Source organism: Aythya ferina (assembly GCF_964211825.1).
Source record: "Aythya ferina genome assembly, chromosome: 5".
Taxonomy (NCBI): domain Eukaryota; kingdom Metazoa; phylum Chordata; class Aves; order Anseriformes; family Anatidae; genus Aythya; species Aythya ferina.
The window spans coordinates 11,353,620-11,373,563 of record NC_140301.1 but is presented as its reverse complement, the minus strand read 5'-3'; the positions used below and the strand labels follow the sequence as shown (position 1 = coordinate 11,373,563).

Below are 19,944 nucleotides of genomic sequence, written 5' to 3'. Positions count from 1 at the left end.
TATCCTGTTAACACAGCTAAAACAGTTCCCGTACAGAGGGTAGCATTGATAAACAGGGAAGTACCAAGATCCACAGATCTTAGAGAATCAGAGATTTTCATGGCAATGACGATTTTGTGCGCATCAAACCTCTGTGGATTTAACACTAAGGGGCTGACTTTACTTTAGTCCAGCTATGAGCTCTGGCAAGGAATGAAATTACCACACTTCGATACTTGTAAATGTTATCTAACGTTACATGAGATAAAATGTTAATACTTCATTAAGTATTATCTAATTAAACGGGAAGAGATATTAGCGTATGTCAAAGGACAGGCAAGGAATTTCTTTGTATATCTTTTTCACATTGTGGTATCAAAGCAGGACTGACTACCAAGTTAGTAAAATGTTGGCATGGAAACCTCCACTCTGCTGAACAAGTATTTCTTGCTGGTGTATGGTTACATACAGCAAATGTGTGCTAAAAATGTGTGCACTTTGTATGTAGGCAGTTATATTTGTCGGTACAGTTCAAGAGGGCATGACATATATCGTCATAGCTTTAGAAGGAATGACTCTCCAAAGTTAAATCCACCAGTTAAATAGCTGCAGTGAAGCATTCACAGCTAGGAACATGAAAAACCCCCTGGTACTGAGTCCTGGAGGAGTCATGTTAAATCCTGCGTTGATATAAAAAGCACCTGAGAATACATTCTCGGCTTGCTGCTGTGTGATACCGAGCTTTTCTCAAACTCGGGATCGCTTAAGGTTATTCAAAAGGAGCAGATTCAGATTAAGTCAACCACAAATTATCTGAAGTCAATTTAAAAATACTGACTTTGAGATTGTTGCTTTCTAAGTTCTTACCAGGAACAAGATGAGATGTGCAAAGTGAAATGAAAACTCAGGGTTCTCACCTTTCCTGTCAGGGGTAGGATCTTGAAGGCTGAAGTTTCCAGCAGCATTCAAATGGACATTGAATAAAGGGACGACATGCATGAAACAATGAGAAGAAGGGTACAGCATCATTAGAGGCTTGGAAAACTTCTTTTGCAGCTAGGTATTTAAAAGATAAATTTATGTTTTCGTTTAAAAGGTTACTTCCTTGTTACTTAAAAGACTCTGTAGGGAGTGAGATTTATATTAATAGGGATTCTTTATTACCTCAGTAGACTGCATGTGAGTATCCATTTGTTTGGAATTTGAAACTAGCCCAATTCAGACAGCAAACTAGATGCAGATTTTAAGAACATGGGTGATTAGCTGTTGAAAGGGATTAAATTAGACATAATGAGTCCAAATTTAATATCTACCAAGAGCTGATGTGTAGGCAGAGGTTATAGATTTGGCTCAAATTACTGAATGAAATTCTTTGGCTTAATACATTTGATGTCAACTCAGATGATCGTAGTAGTTCTCTTGAATTAAAAATCTTTTATTTAAGAGCATGACAATGGAGGACAAGGCCTCTTCTGTAACTGCACATAAAACAGATGAAATATTTGATGTTCAAAATGACTGGGGTTGGCTCCTGTGTCAAGTACAGGCTGGACAGTTATTCTGTCTTCTGATGTTGCATGTCTTCCTCACTGGAAGCTTTATGTTCTGCTTAATCTCACACAGTTTTTCCACTCCCAATAAATTAATAACAATAAACAGGGACAAAAAGCAGACTCTCTCCTTTCTGCCAAATAATAGTATAAGAATGAAAAAAATGTGGTGGAAAAAAAAAAAAAAAAAGAGCTGAGACTTGTAAAACATGATAGAGATTCCAGTTAAGAAGTTAACATTTTTTTTATACCCATTTATAGTAGCATTCAGTGTAGAGACTGAATTTGAAACCAAAGGATTTTTCTGGCTGCAGGTACAGGTCCAGTTATTGTCACAGCCGTGGCAGGGAAGCTAAGACGTTGGGTTCATCCAGACAGCTAGAGTCAGAGCTGGTGAAAGGTTACTGGGATGGCCAAAGTTACGAGTCATCATCTGTTTGTCTGTCTATCCATCCATCCATCCACACAGATGGTTGGTCAGCCTATTCCAGGGCACAGCACCGCCTCGTCTCCTACTCTTCCTTGTTTCCTGGCCAAAGTAAAAGCCATCCCTTTTGGTATTTAAGGGTTGAGATGATCACACGACACTGACCACAATGAAAGGTTTGACTGCTTTGTTACAGTATCACAAGTGTGATGTTCAAAGCAAACAACCCCCCTGGCTGTTCCTGTTCGCTGGTGGTCAGGTTGTCAGCTGCAGCGCAAACATTTCTTTGCAGGCCTGTTAATAACCAACCTAGTCTGATGGGAACTCCTTTCAAATTACTATTGCCCTTTTGGGAAAAAATTAAAAAAGTGATTTTATTGTCCCTAATTCATATCAACATGATTTCAAGCTAGAGACCATAACCATATTATAAAAGGTTCATTTAACAGTGGGAGAAAACAGTGCCGTCCCAATGCTGGTAAATGAATCTCTTGAGCCTAAAATAGCATTTGTACTCCATGGTTTTGTCCATTTGGTAGCCAGGTAAGAAGAGTTACTAGACAAGGGATGGTTTGGCTGCCTGAGAAGAGGTAACATGAAAGCCAGGCCTCCAGATCTGATCTCGCAGGTGGCTGCTGTGCAGCTCTGTGCTTGTGAAGCTTTGCAGAAGGCTGTGTTTGTTACTGGCGTTGCTCTGAACCACTACAGCGTGCAAAGCTTGCCAGGGTCTGCTGCCAATTAGTCTCATGGGGAGCTTTTCAAAAAGCTCAGTGTGGACTCTGCCTTTAAAGGGATCTGAAAGCCGCTTGCAGTGCCCTCCCATGTGTTTAAAAAGTCATGGTAATGTTGGTAGCTGATAGAAGCTAGCAAACACCAGTTACTGTAATAAATCTTAGCATTTTGAATGATATCTTTTGGTAATTAAAGACTGAATAGTCCTGAACTTGGAGTGTCTGATATCTTACGGAAGAGAGAGTAAATACAACTCCGGAAAGGTAATTTGCAGCTTTTAGGACTCGCTGTCTGCTCAGCACTCTCTGCCTGGTCAAGTCCCTGCAAGATCCAGTGGCAGCCAGGCGGCTTGCTAAATAACACAGAAATGAGAAATAACGCCTGGTATCTCGAGCGGCGTCCTTTACGTGCAGTGTGCAGCTGTGATTTCCAGCAGAGAACTCTGATGTACTTGAATTGATCTCAAAAAGGCATCGACCTTCTCTGTGCGAGCGGCCAGAACCGCTGCTGGCCGTGCCAAGGCCCCAGCTCTGCGGCTGCTGAGGGCCGGCTGGTCACACCGGGGGCAGCAGCAGTGTTAGCAGCACGCTCCTCAACATCAGAAATCAGCGGAGGTCCTGCGATGGAAAGATGCCTCTGAACAGCATGTGGATGTTGGAAAGCTGGGAAGTGTTTTTATAGAATGAAACGGTCATCCCCTGCGACAGATTGCTGTAAGTTAAAGGTTTTTTTGTGGCAGTTGTAACTTTCTTCATGACTGAAATCATGTTTACGTAGGTTTAGAAAAAAATTCTGGGGTTGGACTTTCTAGAACAGTCACTTTAACTTCTGTTTAGTACCCGGTGTGTTTTTAGCTCTGTTTGCGGTTTTCTTTTTCTTCGGAAAATTGAGTGAGCCTAATGTTTACTTTTGAAGTGGTGACTTGATAAGACTGTACAGAAGTTGCTCAGATTAAAAGAACTGCAAAAGCGGAAAAGGGATTTTCACTCTTAAAGTGATTGGCTCAACAGAGAATGTGAAAACATCACAAATTTAGGTCATTCTCCTTTTTAAAAATGTACAAGTGCTTCATCTCGGTGAGGTGAGAAGCAAAGAGCAGATCGCGCTTGGTGTTTAGAAGGCTGCCTGTGTGCCCACGTGTGCTGACAGCCGAGAGTTGCTCTCCATCCTTGCTGACTGACAGCTTTCTCTGCAAGTCAGACCGATGATAAAACAAGTTTACATAATTTGCCTTGACAAATCCATAACCTTACATGAAAAGGTGCAACGCAGTTGGTGTTTCCTACCATTCTGCTGTACGCACTACCAAAAAGCAGATGCCGGAATAACTCTGTCAAGTTTTCTAAATATAAACTTAGAGTGGAGGTATTTATCAAAACTCCAGTGTGATTTATTTATCTTTCAATAGTGTGAATTTGATGTGGCTAAACAGGAAAAAAACAAAACAACAACAACAAAAAACAGAAACAGAGAGAGAGAAGGGAAAGTGCATGGGATAACATGAAAGATACTCTGAGAGTCTGGTTGTTTGTTTCATGTTTTCTTCCTGGGAGAATAGCTAGGTTTTTGTTTGCTCCTTATAAAACTACTTCATTTACACTGTCATTAGACAATTTTGAGCCATAATTTTGTAGAGTAGATACACCTGGTTTTAACTCTGTTTAAAGACCAGCATTTAAACTTGTGATAAGTTTGCAGCATACGTTACCTGTTTTCGGAATTGCATCTGTAAATGTGCAGCAGAGTCTGTGCTCCAGCTCTGCAGTAAAATCCCGTGTACCTGTACCCGAGCGGTGTTTGCTCGGCTGTTCTGAAACGTCCTGTGGCAGATCTGACAGTTGCTTACTGTGTTCTTTCCGGTGTCTGTTTAGTATTATAGGTAGCTTTTAAAAATAAATAAAACAATCAGTGGAAAGAGTCAGGATTTTGCTTGGCTAAGAATTAGGCGTGTTATTGCCCCCCAGTATCTGTCCTGTTTATAACTGTCTTTACATATTTGAAGACCTGCAATGTCTCCCCTCAGCTTTCTATTTTCTAGACTAAACAAACTCTGCTACTTCAACTTTCCTCTCGTAGGTTCTTATAGGTTCTCTGTGAGAAGTCTGTTTTCTCTTGATGATCTCTCCTGGCCTCTTTTGGGGCTGTCAATCTGTTTTAGAGAGATCCTAGAGCTGGATGCAGTGCTTCATGTGAGGCCTTATTCTTGTGCTGAGTAGGGTGAACTAATTACAGAATCATAGAATCATCTAGGTTGGAAGAGACCTCCAAGATCACCGAGTCCAACCTCTGACCTAACACTAACAAGTCCTCCACTAAACCATATCGCTAAGCTCTACATCTAAATGTCTTTTAAAGGCATTAATTGTTATATACTGTAACTCCTATTTCTTTTCTGCAGTATTGTTGCATAGCTGATTATTTGTCCTTTTATATTTAGGCATTTAATTTCTCCTAAGTACAGAACATTTCAGTCAACTTTAATACATGTAACTGTATTGACTCAAACTATTTCTCCCAGTTACAGTGGATTAATTCCTCTGTATTTCCCTATGCATAAGGTTACTGGCGTATATCATGAGGTGACTGTCATGGGAGTCAGTGTCAAACAACATGCTTGTCTGTGTATCCTGGGGGTATCGCTTGCATCCTGTCACTTCTCCAAATATGTTTTGAAAAGATTGGCTCATCTGAGTGAATCTTCAGCAACATACTTATATTGGGTGCGTGCCCGTAAGACAGCTTAAAGACTTCCAGAGTTTAACAAGCAGTATGGCACGTTTATAGGACAAGACACAAGTATGCAGTAAATCATATTCATGTTCAATTCTACGTCTTCTTTAACTGGCTAAACTTGGCATTAAAGAATATGTTCTCTTTTACCTAACAGAGGCTAACTGAAGGTTTAGTTGCAATTGAAATGAGGCTTTGCAAGACCACAGAACTTTGCCATAGTTCATGTAAGTCTTAGGAACAAGCCAAAATTGTATTTTAAAAAGGTTTTTGGAAAAAAAAAATAGCCAGTGACATGCTCTTAAGTGTACAGTTCATTAGGATTAGGGAAAAAAAAACAAAAACAAAAACAAAAACAAACTGAACACCCTTGTGCTTTGAAGTAAAACATAACCTTGAGAAGGAGCCCAGTGCACATCTGTAGTAGAGCTGTACGGGAGACAGTGGAACCACCCTAATTTATACCAGCTGAAGTGCTGGCCCAGGATTTCATGGACTTTACAGTTCGTAGATGATTCCTTTTAAAATAAATATTTACCATTTCCCGTAAATTTATTGCTGGGTGAATTGTGCCAGAGGAGCAACCATGGAAACTAAAGTTCACTATTAAATCATAGGAAAGAAAACAGTAGTATTGCTACATCCCAGACATCTGTAAGTGCCAGTATGTTTTTACCACAGTGGTAGAAGCCTCCTCTCCCTGGGTATATTTCAGTATCTTTGGCCTCTTCCATTTGAGGCTTTTCAGTTGAGCCTTTTGACTGGTCCTTGTCCATAACCAAATGCACCTACAGAATCCATCACTGGCTCCAGAGAACTACCACCACTTCTGAAGTGGGTTGACCATGACTTGATGCTCATCAACCTTCATGACTGTAACGAAGAGTAGTAGATCATTACTTGCGTGTTGTCCTGGCTTGAGAGATCTGCTGCTGCAGATTCCCAACCTAGAAATGGAATGGATTCAACACATTTTTTATTTTAAGTCTAGCTTATAATATGGTATTATTCTTCTTTAAAGTAGGCTATAGCTTTGTCCAGTGATCTGATAAATGCTAAAGAAAACACACATGAAGATGTCCAGCCTGACACTGTTCCAGTGGTGGCTGTTGTGTGAGAGGAAGTTAAAAAATGATTTTCTTCCACTCCTATGACCAGAACTTTGGTGATACGGCTAGGTCAAGGAGTTCAAAGTAGTTTCATTGAGCAGAAAGATGAAATGAAGACGATCACAGTGTAGAAAGTGATATCTGTCCATCTGCTGTTTTATATACAAGTTTAATAGGTTTGCACATATTTACATATGTTCGTGTATAGGTGTCAGTACATATGATGGTAAAGTACTGGTATCTCTATATGGTTTGGTTTGACTCATCTGGTTAAACAGAATACCCATGTTTGAGAATACAGTGGTATTTGCAACTTTACTGTTTACAGATAGACAATTATGTGACTTCTGAATGAGCAGAATACAATATTTCTTAGTTAATAGGTGGCTTAGCTTGGTGCATCAGTTCATCAGTGGGAGTTTTCTGAGGTGTTTTTTGCTAATGCCTGTCACTTTTCTTCTAAAAAATTGGTTCCATTTCTACCTCTGTGGTCATTCCAAACCCAAACTGGAGCCAGTGCTGATAATCAGAATAGCCAAGTGTCAGTGTTGTCTAAGTGTGGTTCTCAGACCACTAACGTGTTTATGGCGTATTTCATATCCTACCAAACTGTAAGATAGGTGTTTCGGGTTTAGACCACTGTGTATACGTATTGTCCATGCCACCTATGTGTAAAGCCTAATCAAGACTCCTCAACAGCTCTTTGCCTGGAATTCATTAATGAATTGAACAACCCTCTTGGGAGAAATCTTGGGGGATTTTATTGTACAAATAACGAGAAGAAAAATCAAGAGTAATGGACAAGAATGGTATTTGTCTAGGATGAAATGGAGAGTGCGACTGGTTTGGAATGGCACAGTAAACTTGCTTTCATTATTTTATGGCAGTAGAACTGGTATGTGGTTGATGGAGGTCCCTCCAACTTCTTTCTTAAGCAGTCATGTGGACAGTATTTTGAGTTTTACAGTAACTAAACAAAAACAACAGGCAATTCAAGTGTCTTAGTCGGTTATGTCAAGACAATGAGAAAAGGATTGCCTGTGCTCCAATTTTATTTCCCTTCACCTCAGCAAAAATACCAAGTCTTGGCCATGTAAACTAGTAAACAACAGTACTATTGTTCCATACGCTGAAGCTTTGCGTGAATAGAGGGAACGTTACAGAAATGTGAAAACTTAGAGACTGGCATATCTTCAGCCTTTGGTATAGGTTTTCAGAAGTACAGTATGTTTCTGTGAATACACGCAACTGCTATTGAAATTGCATAGTCTACCTCATTGAGGCTGAAGAAGTAAAGGAAGGATGGAAGGAGATGAAATGGAAAATATCAAGGAGTAAGGGTATTTTTTTTTTGCTATATTACAATAAATTGAATCAACCCTAAAGCAGATAGAAGTTGAGGAAACCAGCTCTAGTCAGCTTGGTGAAATTTTTGTCCTCAGAAAAGCGAAATGTTTCCTATCTGATCATCTCTCAGATTACACAGACTATCCCTATCTGGCAATCTCTGCCTTTGAGAAAATATTCTTGTTGCTTTTTGCTGCGGGCCAGACTAGAAGAGAGAATACAAAGATTCAGTCATCTTGCCCGTGGAGGCCGTGCCTCTTCCCCAGCCCCAAGCCAGCCAGCCAGCCTGCCTGCTCCACACAGCCTTAGTTCTCTAGGGTCAGCGGTGTTACAACTGAAATAGAAACTTCTGTGAATCTGAAGAGTTTCACTTATTTGGAGGGAGGGCTGTGTGCCAGGGTACTCTTGTTAGGAACATTCTGCTCTACCTGTTCTTGTTTTGGATTATGGAAAGATTCTGATTTTTATAGTAGGCTCCTGGCAAAAACACAGACGTTTCCATACTTCAGGGGTTCGCTAGGCATGATAAATCACCACTGAAGAATAGCTCAGCTAAAAAGCTTTTCTCTGTAGGACTCCTAATTGCAGTGCTTTGAAGGAGAGTCTTCTGGTTGGTGGACGGGAAGGTCAGGACTCGCTAATTATTCCTCTGCATGGGAAATGATGAAACTGCCACAACAGTTTCTGCAGTTCTGACACTATGGTGTCATAGAGCAGCTCTGCTTTTACTTCCTAAATTAGAGTTTGGTTGTGGATTTGCTTTTAACTCGGTTATCTAATCTATGGGCTGGACTAAAATATATTTCTCTTCATGAGAACTTCTTATTTTTCCCATAGCTGTGAAATAAAAAATGACAGCTTATTCATTCTGAAATGAATAAAAATAGTGTGAAGTTCTTGACCCTTTTAAGAAGACGTAACTATGAGAGTATCCTTTGTCTTTGTGTTGCTTTTCATGCTTATAATGAAAATGTTTTTGAAAGTTTTCAGTTATAGCAAATCAAAGTACACTTGCTTAGACTGAACATGACAAATGATGGGAAATTGCATATATTTTCTCCTGACCTTATTATAACGCAAGCTCTCAAAGACTTCAGTGGGAGATTTAAATCATAAGCCTTCGGATTCTTTTTTTTCATCACAAATGGGTAGGTTTGCAGTTAAGACTTTACAGGAGCAGCTGAAATCAGATTTACCCATGCTACAGTGCGTATTGGCATTGGAACTAGACCACCAACATCTTTTTAACAGGAACACTAGGAACAAAATAGATTTCAGGCCAAGATTTGACTCTGAAAAGAGGAAAGAGATCATTATTTATTGTGGACCGTAGCTTGGTTTTGAAAACATTTCTTTTATAGACAGTTTTAGTTAATGCAGGTTGCTGAAGAAAGAAAATATCTCCCTCACAAAGGAACGCATGGGAAATAATAAGCTTATTAATCGAATGCATGAAACCTGCTCTCCTTTTCATGAAAGAAGGGCCTATGCTACGCTGAATAAAACTTTCCCCTTTGCATGCTGATGTATTATCCACATATTGATGTTACTGCTTCATTAGGAAACCTAGCATTTGAATCTACATTCTGGCAGCAGAATCCCTTTCGTTTACCAAGATTGGACTTAGGAGTAAAAGAGCCAGCAGACTTGTTTGTGAGAAAGAAATGGAGAATCTGAAAAAGGCTGGAGCTTTCTTAAACTGAAGCCATTTTTCAGGAGTGTGTTTTACGGTGAACCTTTTATTTCTTGCATTAGCATTCCGTGGTAGAATGTAAGAAAAACTTGAGGACTTCGAATTTCCAGTTCCACTGTATTTGTCCTGAGAATAAATCACAATCCATTGGGTTAGAGTAAGAAAATATTTCTTACACGAGAAATATCTTTCTTTTCCTCAAAGTTATAACAGCTTAGCATATATATATATATATTTCAAAGTTTCTAAATATTTTTCATTGGTATCAAATGTGTAGAATCCAGCATTCATAGAATGTGCTTACTGGAAAATGTTAGGTAGAGACACTAAAAATTACATTTATGTCCCCACATACCCATCTGAAAAATTTGTTGCAGTCATAGTGTTGTTGTCCTAATTCTGGTTTATCTGATGTGTTTGTAGATGAGAAGAAACTCTCTGAATGGAATTGTATTATATTAATTCTACACCACTGGCAGTGGAAGTGCAACTGAGGTCCAAACAGATGTGTGTATGCATTGGGGTCAAAGGGAATGCCGTGTTTATTTAAGAAAAAAAAAGGAAAAAAGAAAGTGTATATTGTTCAATGACCCAACCAAATCTCAAAACATTCAGAGAAATTAGAAACGAAAAAGTTCTCAATTTTGTTGGGGGGGGGGAAATATGCTTTCGGATTTGGAAAAATAATCCATTTCATTTGATAGAGCAAGACCTTTTTCCTAAAAGCCCAAGAACTGGAGCACTCAGCTGGGTTGTTAGGAGGAAGTTCATTTCCCAAATGAAACAACACTTGCTATTTACTTCCAGGAAAGCATTGTATTGCTCATAGGAAGGCTGTGCTGATGCGGGTTGCCTTCTGTTTCTCCTCCCGCAGCTGATATGTGGCATGTTAACAGCGAGCTCGGTGTTTGAGCTAGAGGCGGACTTTTACAATTGTGTTGTGGACCGCAGCATGGTCCTCAGGTATCTGTTTTCTCAGGTGTGTGCCTCAGCCTTCAGGTCGCACCTCATGCCAAGACTCTAGGTAGGCTCTGAGATTAGGGAATGCAGAATGGCCTGGTTGTTACACATAAACACGTAACTTTTTTTTTTTTTTTTCCAAACTGAAGTTAAGAGTCTCTTTGAAAAGAGCACGTTTCTTTTCCAAGCATGTTCCATTGGCTGCGTGCTCAGGCTGAGCACCCTGCGCTGGGTTTGTGTTGCTGCATATCTTATACTAGCTGACTGGACAAATCACTCTTCCCCCCAGTTCCTGCTGTATTCTCTAGGTGTATATAAAGTAATAAGCACTACTTTGTAGGTGGCTCCTTTATCAATGAATTTCCATGCATCACCCTTATATTGTCCCAGTCAATTGCCCTATTACTCCTTGTTTTTTCTAAGAAAGTAAAGGGTTTGCTGCTTGTCTTGATTTATACATTAGGTTCATCCCTGGATGCAATTCTAAATTTGGCCTGTGTACGTCCATGAATCACAGACAGATCTGTTGATTTATGGGCATGGGTATGCTTTATGTCAAGATTTGTTCAACTTTATTAGGCTGGAATGGACTAGGGACTTAGTTTTGGAAGGACTATGATTCTCCTGTTTCTGTGGAAGCACCCAGGTATTGAAATGGGCAATTACTTTTATTTATTTATTCATTAGATGAAGCTATACAAATTATTTGCAAATGACGCACAATTGGGAGTTCTGTGAAGCTTTTGTTGCATTGTTGAGTGTCTTCTGTGGAATGCAGGCTGAGACAAAGGCTTGCTTGTTTGGACATCACAAAAGGAGAGCAGAGCGGCGTTGCAATCAGAAGTAGATGATGATAGGTAGGAGGACATCTGGAAATAAAAAATAATAATAAAAAAAGCAGCAGTGTACTGTCAAAAGCATCAGGGTAAAAGCAATGGTGCAGAGCATCTAAAAGCTGAGGGAGTAATATTTCCAACAGCTTATATAGTAGCTCTGACCTTGCCTTCCTCCTGTTTGTGGGCAGGGCACAGTGACGTTGGGTCACTGCCCTCCATGTGCTGGCAGGCAGTGTGACTCCTGCACTATTACTCGCTCAGCCCTCCTTGATCTGTCTGATTGAATTTAGCAGGTTCGAGCAAAGCAAGTGTCATTGCTGTTTGGGATGTCTGGGGCTTGGTTTTTCTTTCTGTGCTGGACTAAACCAGGAGTAATGCCCTTGAAGTCAGCAGGCTGGCAGTATCGTGAAAGAAGCACGATGTGTCTGTAAACTGGCAGATGCTTCTTGCCATCTCCACGTGGGTAGTTTGACTTAGGAAAAGGACTAGCAAGACCAGCCAACTTAATAGTTACTGGTTAATAACAGTCCTGGAAATCTTCCAACTCCAGTAATATTTTTGTAAAGTATAGTTAATTCCTGCTTTGTCCGTAACCCTGTGAAATGACTGAGTTTATTATTAAGGAATCCCTAGTACTCTTAGAAACCCGATTCTACATTAAGTCATGAAGATGTATGTGCTTTAAATCTTTAGTAGATCTGGTTTGGATCAGAGGAGGGAGGTTAACAGAGCCGTATCTTCAGTGAGCAGCTGAAAGTGAAGTAAAACAGTCCCTGTGTGGTTGCAGCGGTTCATGATTTACAGGACTGAATTCACTGGGCTGCTCCTGCTGCCGAAAACGCACGCTCTCAACCGCTGTTGATTTTTGAATTAAAAAAATGCAGCTCTATACACAGTTTACTTTATTGCTAGAGGGCAGAGAAATATAGGTAAGAGCCGTTAATCCCCAGCAGGCTGCTGGGCAGGCAAACAGACATAGATGACAAAAGTTAATTGGAAACATGAGCAGTTTAACAGAAAACATATTTGTGATAATTGAGAGAGTAACGTCTCCAGAAAGGAAACTCAGCAAAGAGAAACTTCAGAAGAGAAGTGGCCACTGGTAGGTGAGTGTGATTTTTCAAGCTTTCTTTAAGCTCTACGCTAATTTCTTACAAAGAACAAATAACATTAAAAGCAACTAACTGAGATTCCCTCTCTCTGAGGGGGAGGGCTGTACAATTACTGCCACTAGTTTCTCTTACAGCTGGATTAAGATGTGTGGTAATATATAATTTGGGTTCATTGCATAAGGGCACAATTGGTTTTGCTTTTGTATATGGAGTTTTCTTCTACCTTTTTGCATATGATGATCTCTTCTCCTTAACTGAAAGAGCTCCAGATTTATTTTTTTGCCTTACTCTTGCATTTTTTTATATTTGAGGTTTTTCTAAGAATTTAACTCGGACAGCAAAAACTTTGCCAAAAGCAGAGAGAACCCTTAGTTAGAAAATAGTGCTGTGTTTTTGCTAATGAAAAAGTATTATGAACCTAATAAGGGAGAACACATTGCAAAAAACACATTTTGGTTTGAACTGGAGGAAGATTGCTTTTTCTTTTTTTTTCTTCTTTCCTTTAAAGAGCAAGTAAATGTAAATTACATAGTAGGAGCTTGCTGCTGTTCAGCTGGATAGGAGGATAGGAAAAGACAACTGGCTTTTATTTTCATTAAGTGATACTGATGTTTAAAATAGTGAGATGTGTTTATCTTTTTAATGTTGCTAATGTAAAGTCCCTAATGTTTTATTACAGAAAGAATCTGAGACCAGCTTTAATACCAGGCACTACTGTATTTTCTTGTGCGTGTGTTTTTTTATCGTTGTTTTTCTTTTTTTCTTTTTTTTTTTTTTTTTCCAGAGCCTGCAGACAGTACAGCCTTCCAGCCCACAGGAATGAATGAAAATGTATCATCCTCAGTTCAAAGCTGCAGCAGTACTGTTAGTTGCAATAACTCATCAGCCATCCCTCAGCCCAGCTCTGCTATTAAACCTTGGCGCAGCAAGTCCCTCAGTGCTAAGCACACAGCTACGTCTTCCATGTTATCCGTAAAGCAGCCGGTACCGGAGCCTCCAAAGCCACCATCAGAGATTATCAAAACGACTCCCAATGGTCAAAAATCCATGCTTGAAAAATTGAAACTCTTCAACAGCAAAGGAGGCTCCAAAGCAGGAGGGACAATGCTCGAGTGTTCAGGGTCTCGGGACAACAGTTGTGAAAAGCTAGAGACGCTTCCCAGCTTTGAGGAAAGCGAGGAGATTGATGCCACAAATCAGAATGTGAACAATCCGGGATCAATGTCCAGTAGTCCCAAAATTGCACTCAAGGGAATTGCACAAAGGACTTTTAGCCGGGCACTGACTAATAAGAAAAGTTCTCCCAAGGGTAATGAGAAGGATAAGGAGAAACAGAAAGAGAAGGAAAAGGATAAAAGTAAAGACGTTGCAAAAAGAACATCTATCACTGAAAAGCTGGACGTGAAAGAGGAACCAAAAGAAGAACAGACAGCACTAGCAACAACAGAGATGCCAAAAAAGTCCTCAAAGATTGCAAGCTTTATCCCTAAAGGAGGAAAGCTGAATAGTGCCAAGAAGGAGGCCTCTGCCCCTTCGCACAGTGGAATACCAAAACCAGGAATGAAAAACACCACAGGGAAATCCTCAAGTGCCCCAGTTTCTGCAAAAGAAAGTGAGAGAAGCCGCAGCGGGAAACCTGGCTCAGGGCTCTCGCATCAGAAGTCTCAGCTAGACAGCAGGAATTCCAGTTCCTCTTCGAGCTTAGCCTCTTCCGAAGGAAAAGGTATAGGAGGCCTCAACAGCAGCAACAGCAGCCAGTCTGTCAATGGACCAGCCGCTATGACACACACGACAGGAAGCAATACTGTGAGTGTTCAGCTACCTCATCCCCAACAGCAATACAGCCACCCGAACACTGCCACAGTAGCTCCGTTCATGTACAGGTACGGTTAACTGCTCAGCTAAACTCTTTGGAACGTGGCATTTCTGTAGGAAGATTGATTTTGGACGCTCTTTCATGGTGGTGAGGTGGCAATACAAATGCCACATCACGTGAAGGTTTATTGTTTTGAGAGAATAAATGATTCACGGTTACGCAAAAACTGTTGTCAAAGGCAGTCAGACTGAAGCGTATAAGTCCTAACAGGGATGTGAATAATTGTTGAAGAAATTCTTGAGTCTGATACTTAGGTTTTGTTTTTGACAGCTATCTCCTAGTTTCCTTTGACAACCCTTAATTCCTTCATAGGAAGAGACTGCAAGCAGTTGTTCTGTCTTAGCCATCTTCATGCTGCTCATGATTTTGTAGGCCTCTATCACATCCCTCCATCCCTTAAGATGGATCTTTTCTAGCCTGCCTGGTTGCTACTTCTAGAGATGTTCATACCCTTTTGGCCATCTTTGTCACTCCTTTCTGTAATGGTTCAGTTATGCTACATGCTTTTTCCCTTTGATCTCTTGGCGGTTGTAGTGTAAGAATGGTTGGCCATGCTTTTTTTTTTTTAAAGTGAAATTAAATTTTTAAATAAGAGTGAAATGAACCTGAAAGAGAGGGATGCAAAATGATTGCTCAGGCCTATGTATGTAGGAAGGCAAAATGGGAAGAATGACCCTTGAGTCTTCTGATCCCTTAAGTGTTATCTCTGTGTCTATAGAATAAAATGCCAGGTGTCTTTCTCTTATGTAATTGCATGAAAATGAACCAGTTGGAAAAAAATACCCTAAAACTTGTATCTATATTACACGTTTTGGATTTTTCTTGCTCTCGCTTTCGTCTATACACATCACCATTAGTACTGCTTCTTTGGCTGATGGGTTCTACTTATGTCAGGTTTTTGAAATGTGTTTAGAGGTGAAAATTGCCAGCGCAGCTGTACAGTTGTAATCTAGAATTAAATACAATTTTGTGGTTACAAACTGATTGCTTTATTGTTTATCCCTCATAATCTGCAAAAATATGTTTATGATGCTCTAGCTAGTTACATTTATTGCTACAACATCCTATCAATAGGTAAAGTAAAAAAGCACTCTTCTTGGTGTCCATCTTAGGTAAATTGAATATAGATACGATCATGTGAAGTGTAAAGCAGGTGCAAACCATATGTTTTTCATAATCCAAACATTCTGATAAACTCTAGGCAATATTTATTTGACCTTTTCAAAAAAAAAAAAAAGAAGGAATTAAACTACAAATTGGCACCTGGAGTAAATGCTGAGAAATTGAAAAAATAGTCTTTACATTACAGCATTTGAGGAAAAAAGCCTAACTGTATAATCTTGCTGGCTTTCAAAAAGAAAGAGGAAAATGAAATTATATTGATATCAATGTAGTATTTAGATGCTTTTTTTAGTAATCTGCAAAATGTAGTTGCAGGGAGGTAGTTACATCCTTGTTACTCTGTGATTCTGCCATATGAATGGGTTGTTGAAGACTGAACCTGGGAATCCTGGCTGCTAACTGTGGAGGCCTTCGCTGTCTCAGCTAACTTCCCTGTCCCTGTATTCACAGCTATGGTGGATTTCTTAACGTGGATCTGCAGCTTGGCATAAGTTGTGAGGAAGGAAAATGAGTACAAAGTGCCATAGCTGTAGTTGTACATGGAAACTATAATCTCAGTTTTTCTCAGCTATCAGTTAAGGCTGCTTTAATCTAAACTTTTCAGCTGCCAATAGACTTCTTGTTTGGTTAATTTTTAGCAAAAGATATGACAACTTTCTACGTTTTGCATAAGGTCAACTGAAATTAAGAGTATTTTAGTAATAATTGCCTGCTTTGCCTTCTCTTATCCTTCTGGCAGGAGAGCTTCCAGCTGCTTGCGGATGTGCCTATACGAGCAAAACACAGCACAACTAGTAAAATTAAATGACCCAAGATGCATTACTTAAATCTGACAACAGATTCTCACCATATCACTTTTTATTACGCAACAGCCACCATGTTAGATAAAATTGGTATTTGAAGTTGGCGTTACCCAGGCATTTATTTTAAAACAAAAACGAGTGTCGTTACCAGTTACTGAAGAGAAATCAGCAGGAGCGTAACATGCTGTCACACGCTACCTGTTTTGTGCTTATGTAAAACAGATTATTAGAGAGGATCAGATTAGTCATAACAAGTTATGTTACTGATAATTAAAATTTATCTGGAAATCCAAGTTTCTTAGGACCGTCCATATCTGAGGAGCTGTGAAGCCTATGTATGACTATGAATTTTTTATTTTTTTTACAGCTGAGTGCTTGCTTCCATTTCTAGGATGTAGTTCAACATGGGACTAATAAATTATGTAAAATCAGTCTGCTGGTCTATTCTGGAGAGAGGGACAGAGTGGCTGATGGCAGGTGCAATTGTCTAGTTGCTATACTTAAGATACTTTTGATGGAGAGTGACTGCACATCTCTGTTTTGTTTTGCTATTCAGATCACAGACAGACAATGAAGGGAACGTAACAGCCGAGGCCAGCACAGGAGGGGTCGGCATGGATTCTGCTCTTTATGTCAAAACTGGACAGCCTGCTCTTGAAGATCTCTCAGGTATGTCTTGCAAGATAACTTAATAGCTCTGTTTCAGTTAAGTAAGAATGGGCTAAAGCAAGTTTGAAATGGTGTGGTGGTGTGTTCCCTATATTTTTTGAAATCATTAGGCATTCTGGGTACTTAATGTCTTTTGGGACATGTGTAGCACTGTTTAGGATTAAGCTATAAATGAAAACCTTTAGTATTCACAAATAAACAAGCTTTTTTTTTTTTTTTTTTTTTTTTTTTTTTTTTTTTTTAGCTTTTGCTTCAGTGCTTACAGAAGACATTAAGTTAATTTTCTTGATTTTCTGATTTCTTTATAGATTTTGAGGAGTCTCGACACTCTCTCACGTGAATCTGATCAATTCCAAAAGTGATGTTTGCAGCAATAAGAGACCAAAATCCAGCTTTTGACAAATCCAGCTAGACACAGTTTACTGGACACAGTTTACTGTGTCTAGCGTGCACAAATTGATTGTGATTAGAATACTAGCAATCATATAGAATGATTACAATATAGCAATAGAAGTTAGAAAGTATTTTGTATGTTTATCTAGAATTACTGCTACCATAGGAAGTATTTGATAATTAGGAATAATTTTTAAGCTTACTCATGATAACAAAGCAATTTTTAACAGCCGTGTTCAATTATGGGTCTAAAATGTATTTTTAAGTCACCAGTAGAATGACTTTAAAAGTCATCAAAGTCTCATCAATAGAATATCCCAAATTTTTTTTCATCTAGTTAGTCTTGGTGTCCTCCAGTTTAATGTGAGTTTTGAAGCTCTTTATCTTGCTTGGAAAGTCATGTGGCTGCAAGTTTCACAACTGGATTAATTGCATATTGCATTACTTATTCTGTCAGCACCATGTTTATACCTGTGCATGCTTCTCACCTTTGCCATCAACATATGCAAAGTCATTGGTGAGGAAAATGGCTGCAGAAATGCATCAGTGAATGTATATAGGTGTATTAAAAAATAAATAGACAAATAAATGGCACAAGGGATAAAATCCTTGAGAATATTTAAGTTTCTTACCTAAATAAGTGAGCCAGTTCGAAGTATGAAACACGGTGTCCAGCTTCTTATGCTTTTTTAATATTACCTCTTAATCGTTGTATTGCCTAGCCTAAGTCTATTTCACCCTGTAAACTGGGAAATGTTTATACATCACAGAAGGTCTTTAGTCTCTGATGACAGATGTTACGTAAACACACATTCAAGTAGAATATGTTAAGTTAGGGATCCAAAAATGGCAGATGACATGACAACCTCAAGCAATAGAGATGCAAAAGCCAGCTGTGCGTAGCCAAACTCCACAGACAGCAGCAGTCAATAAAGGAGTCTTTAGGGGAAAATGAGCAAGCAAAACAAAATGGTCTCTCAACCCAAATAAATAAGAATAAATAAGTAACAGATTCCTTCTTGCCCTGTGTAGGAGCTGTTGGTACTTTCAATTTAAAAGCATATATAAAACAAAAGAGTACAGGTAGGGAAAACTGGAAGCTGAGTAGTTTAAGGATGTTCCCTATTATGAAGAGCTAAGTGTTTTGATAATTAAGTTTTAGTGACACTATCCAACGTCTGTCTATAGTTTAAGTAATTGAACATCATTTAAGTTAAAAATTGATATCAATTTAGATAAGTGATCTCAGTAGAAATTAATTTACCTGCACGGAGTCTCATGTACGTTCACTTAAGAAGTCACTTACTCTGTCTTTTTATCTGTGAGAGAAATGATCTGTAAAAGAGCACTCTGACCTTTGCTAGGCTAAAGGCCTATAAATATTTTATGTTCTTTACGGCAATGATTTGTAGGTCCATGAGTGTAGAAAATGTTTTCTGTCCAGAGACCCGGTGGCTAAAGGAATCTATCTTGTTAGATGGCTATTTCCAATCCAGCCAGATCATAATTATTTGATCATTTGGCCTAAGTGGAATTTATTGTTAGGTTACTTCCTAGGGAGTAGAGGCCCATAAAAAATGCTCACATGGACACTAACTGAGCCATTGTTGTTTGTCTCAGAAAGGCTGGTGAGTATGTAAGCGTAAAAATCTATCTTCCCTCCCTTGGTAGTTCCTTGTAGTCAGGACTCTAACACTTTGGTAACTGATTTGTATTACGTGGCTCTGCAAGTAGGACTATGTGACTTGGTCTTTCCAATCCAGCATCGTTCAGCAATGTGAAGTTTAAAGCGAAGAATGTGGGAAGCTCCAATGGCAGAAAGTTAAAAGCTAATTTATCAGTTCCTTAACACTTCTGATGTGTGTAATACGTAGATGGCCATGTAAACTAGCTATTATATGGATTAACAGTATCCTGGCAGCTTAAAAATGCATTACTTGTGCAGAGACGGCTAATACAAAGTGTAAAAAGTTTTAAATTTGCAGTAATATTTCCTGAAGTCGTGAGCTATAAACCCTTTAAAATGAAATCTTTCCCTTCTATGACCACCAAAAATTTTCAGATGGCTTTTGGGAGGTTTTTGGTTTCAGCATTCAGCTTACAGACTGTTGCCACTACTAGAAATCAGAAGTCACTTCTCTTCAATCTCTTAGAAGATTTAACTACATAAAGCTCATCTGAGTTAGCAACCAAAGCATTTCTTAATTGAGAGCTGAGAGCAAATAAAATAAATTATGCTGAGACACTAGGAGGATTTTTTCATATGTATAAACTCTTATTTTGGAGTTAAAGAGCAGGATAAAAATATGTTTTAGAACAAGTTATTTGAAGAATGTAGTTTCTAAATGCCAAGGAAAGTAAAACTCATCCCCCAGCTTTGTGTCATGTAACCCATTTATGTAATGATAACTCTGTTGTGATGAGGACAAGCAAAATCTTCAGCTTTTTAACCCAAAAAGTCATTCAGCATGGAGCACACAGTCAACAGAATTTAGGTCACTGGAAAGCTGTGGCTGTAGAATGAGAGGTATTTGGAATGGGAAAAAGTTGTTCGAGTGAAAATGCAGCATTGGAGAATCTGGCTGTGTCAGGTTAATGTTAACTGT

The 19,944-nt window shown here is 39.1% G+C and overlaps 1 protein-coding gene across 5 annotated transcripts in view; it reads left to right on the top strand.

The window, feature by feature from the left end:
* The window catches only part of NAV2 (neuron navigator 2), a 224,661-nt gene that overhangs the window by 101,462 nt on the left and 103,255 nt on the right, over positions 1-19,944 (top strand). For all 5 annotated transcript variants that reach the window (XM_084521979.1, XM_084521976.1, XM_084521978.1 and 2 more), the window contains 2 exons: positions 13,260-14,358; positions 16,833-16,945. In XM_084521979.1, coding sequence (XP_084378105.1) covers positions 13,260-14,358; positions 16,833-16,945 — 1,212 coding nt within the window. The remainder of the gene's footprint in view (positions 1-13,259; positions 14,359-16,832; positions 16,946-19,944) is intronic.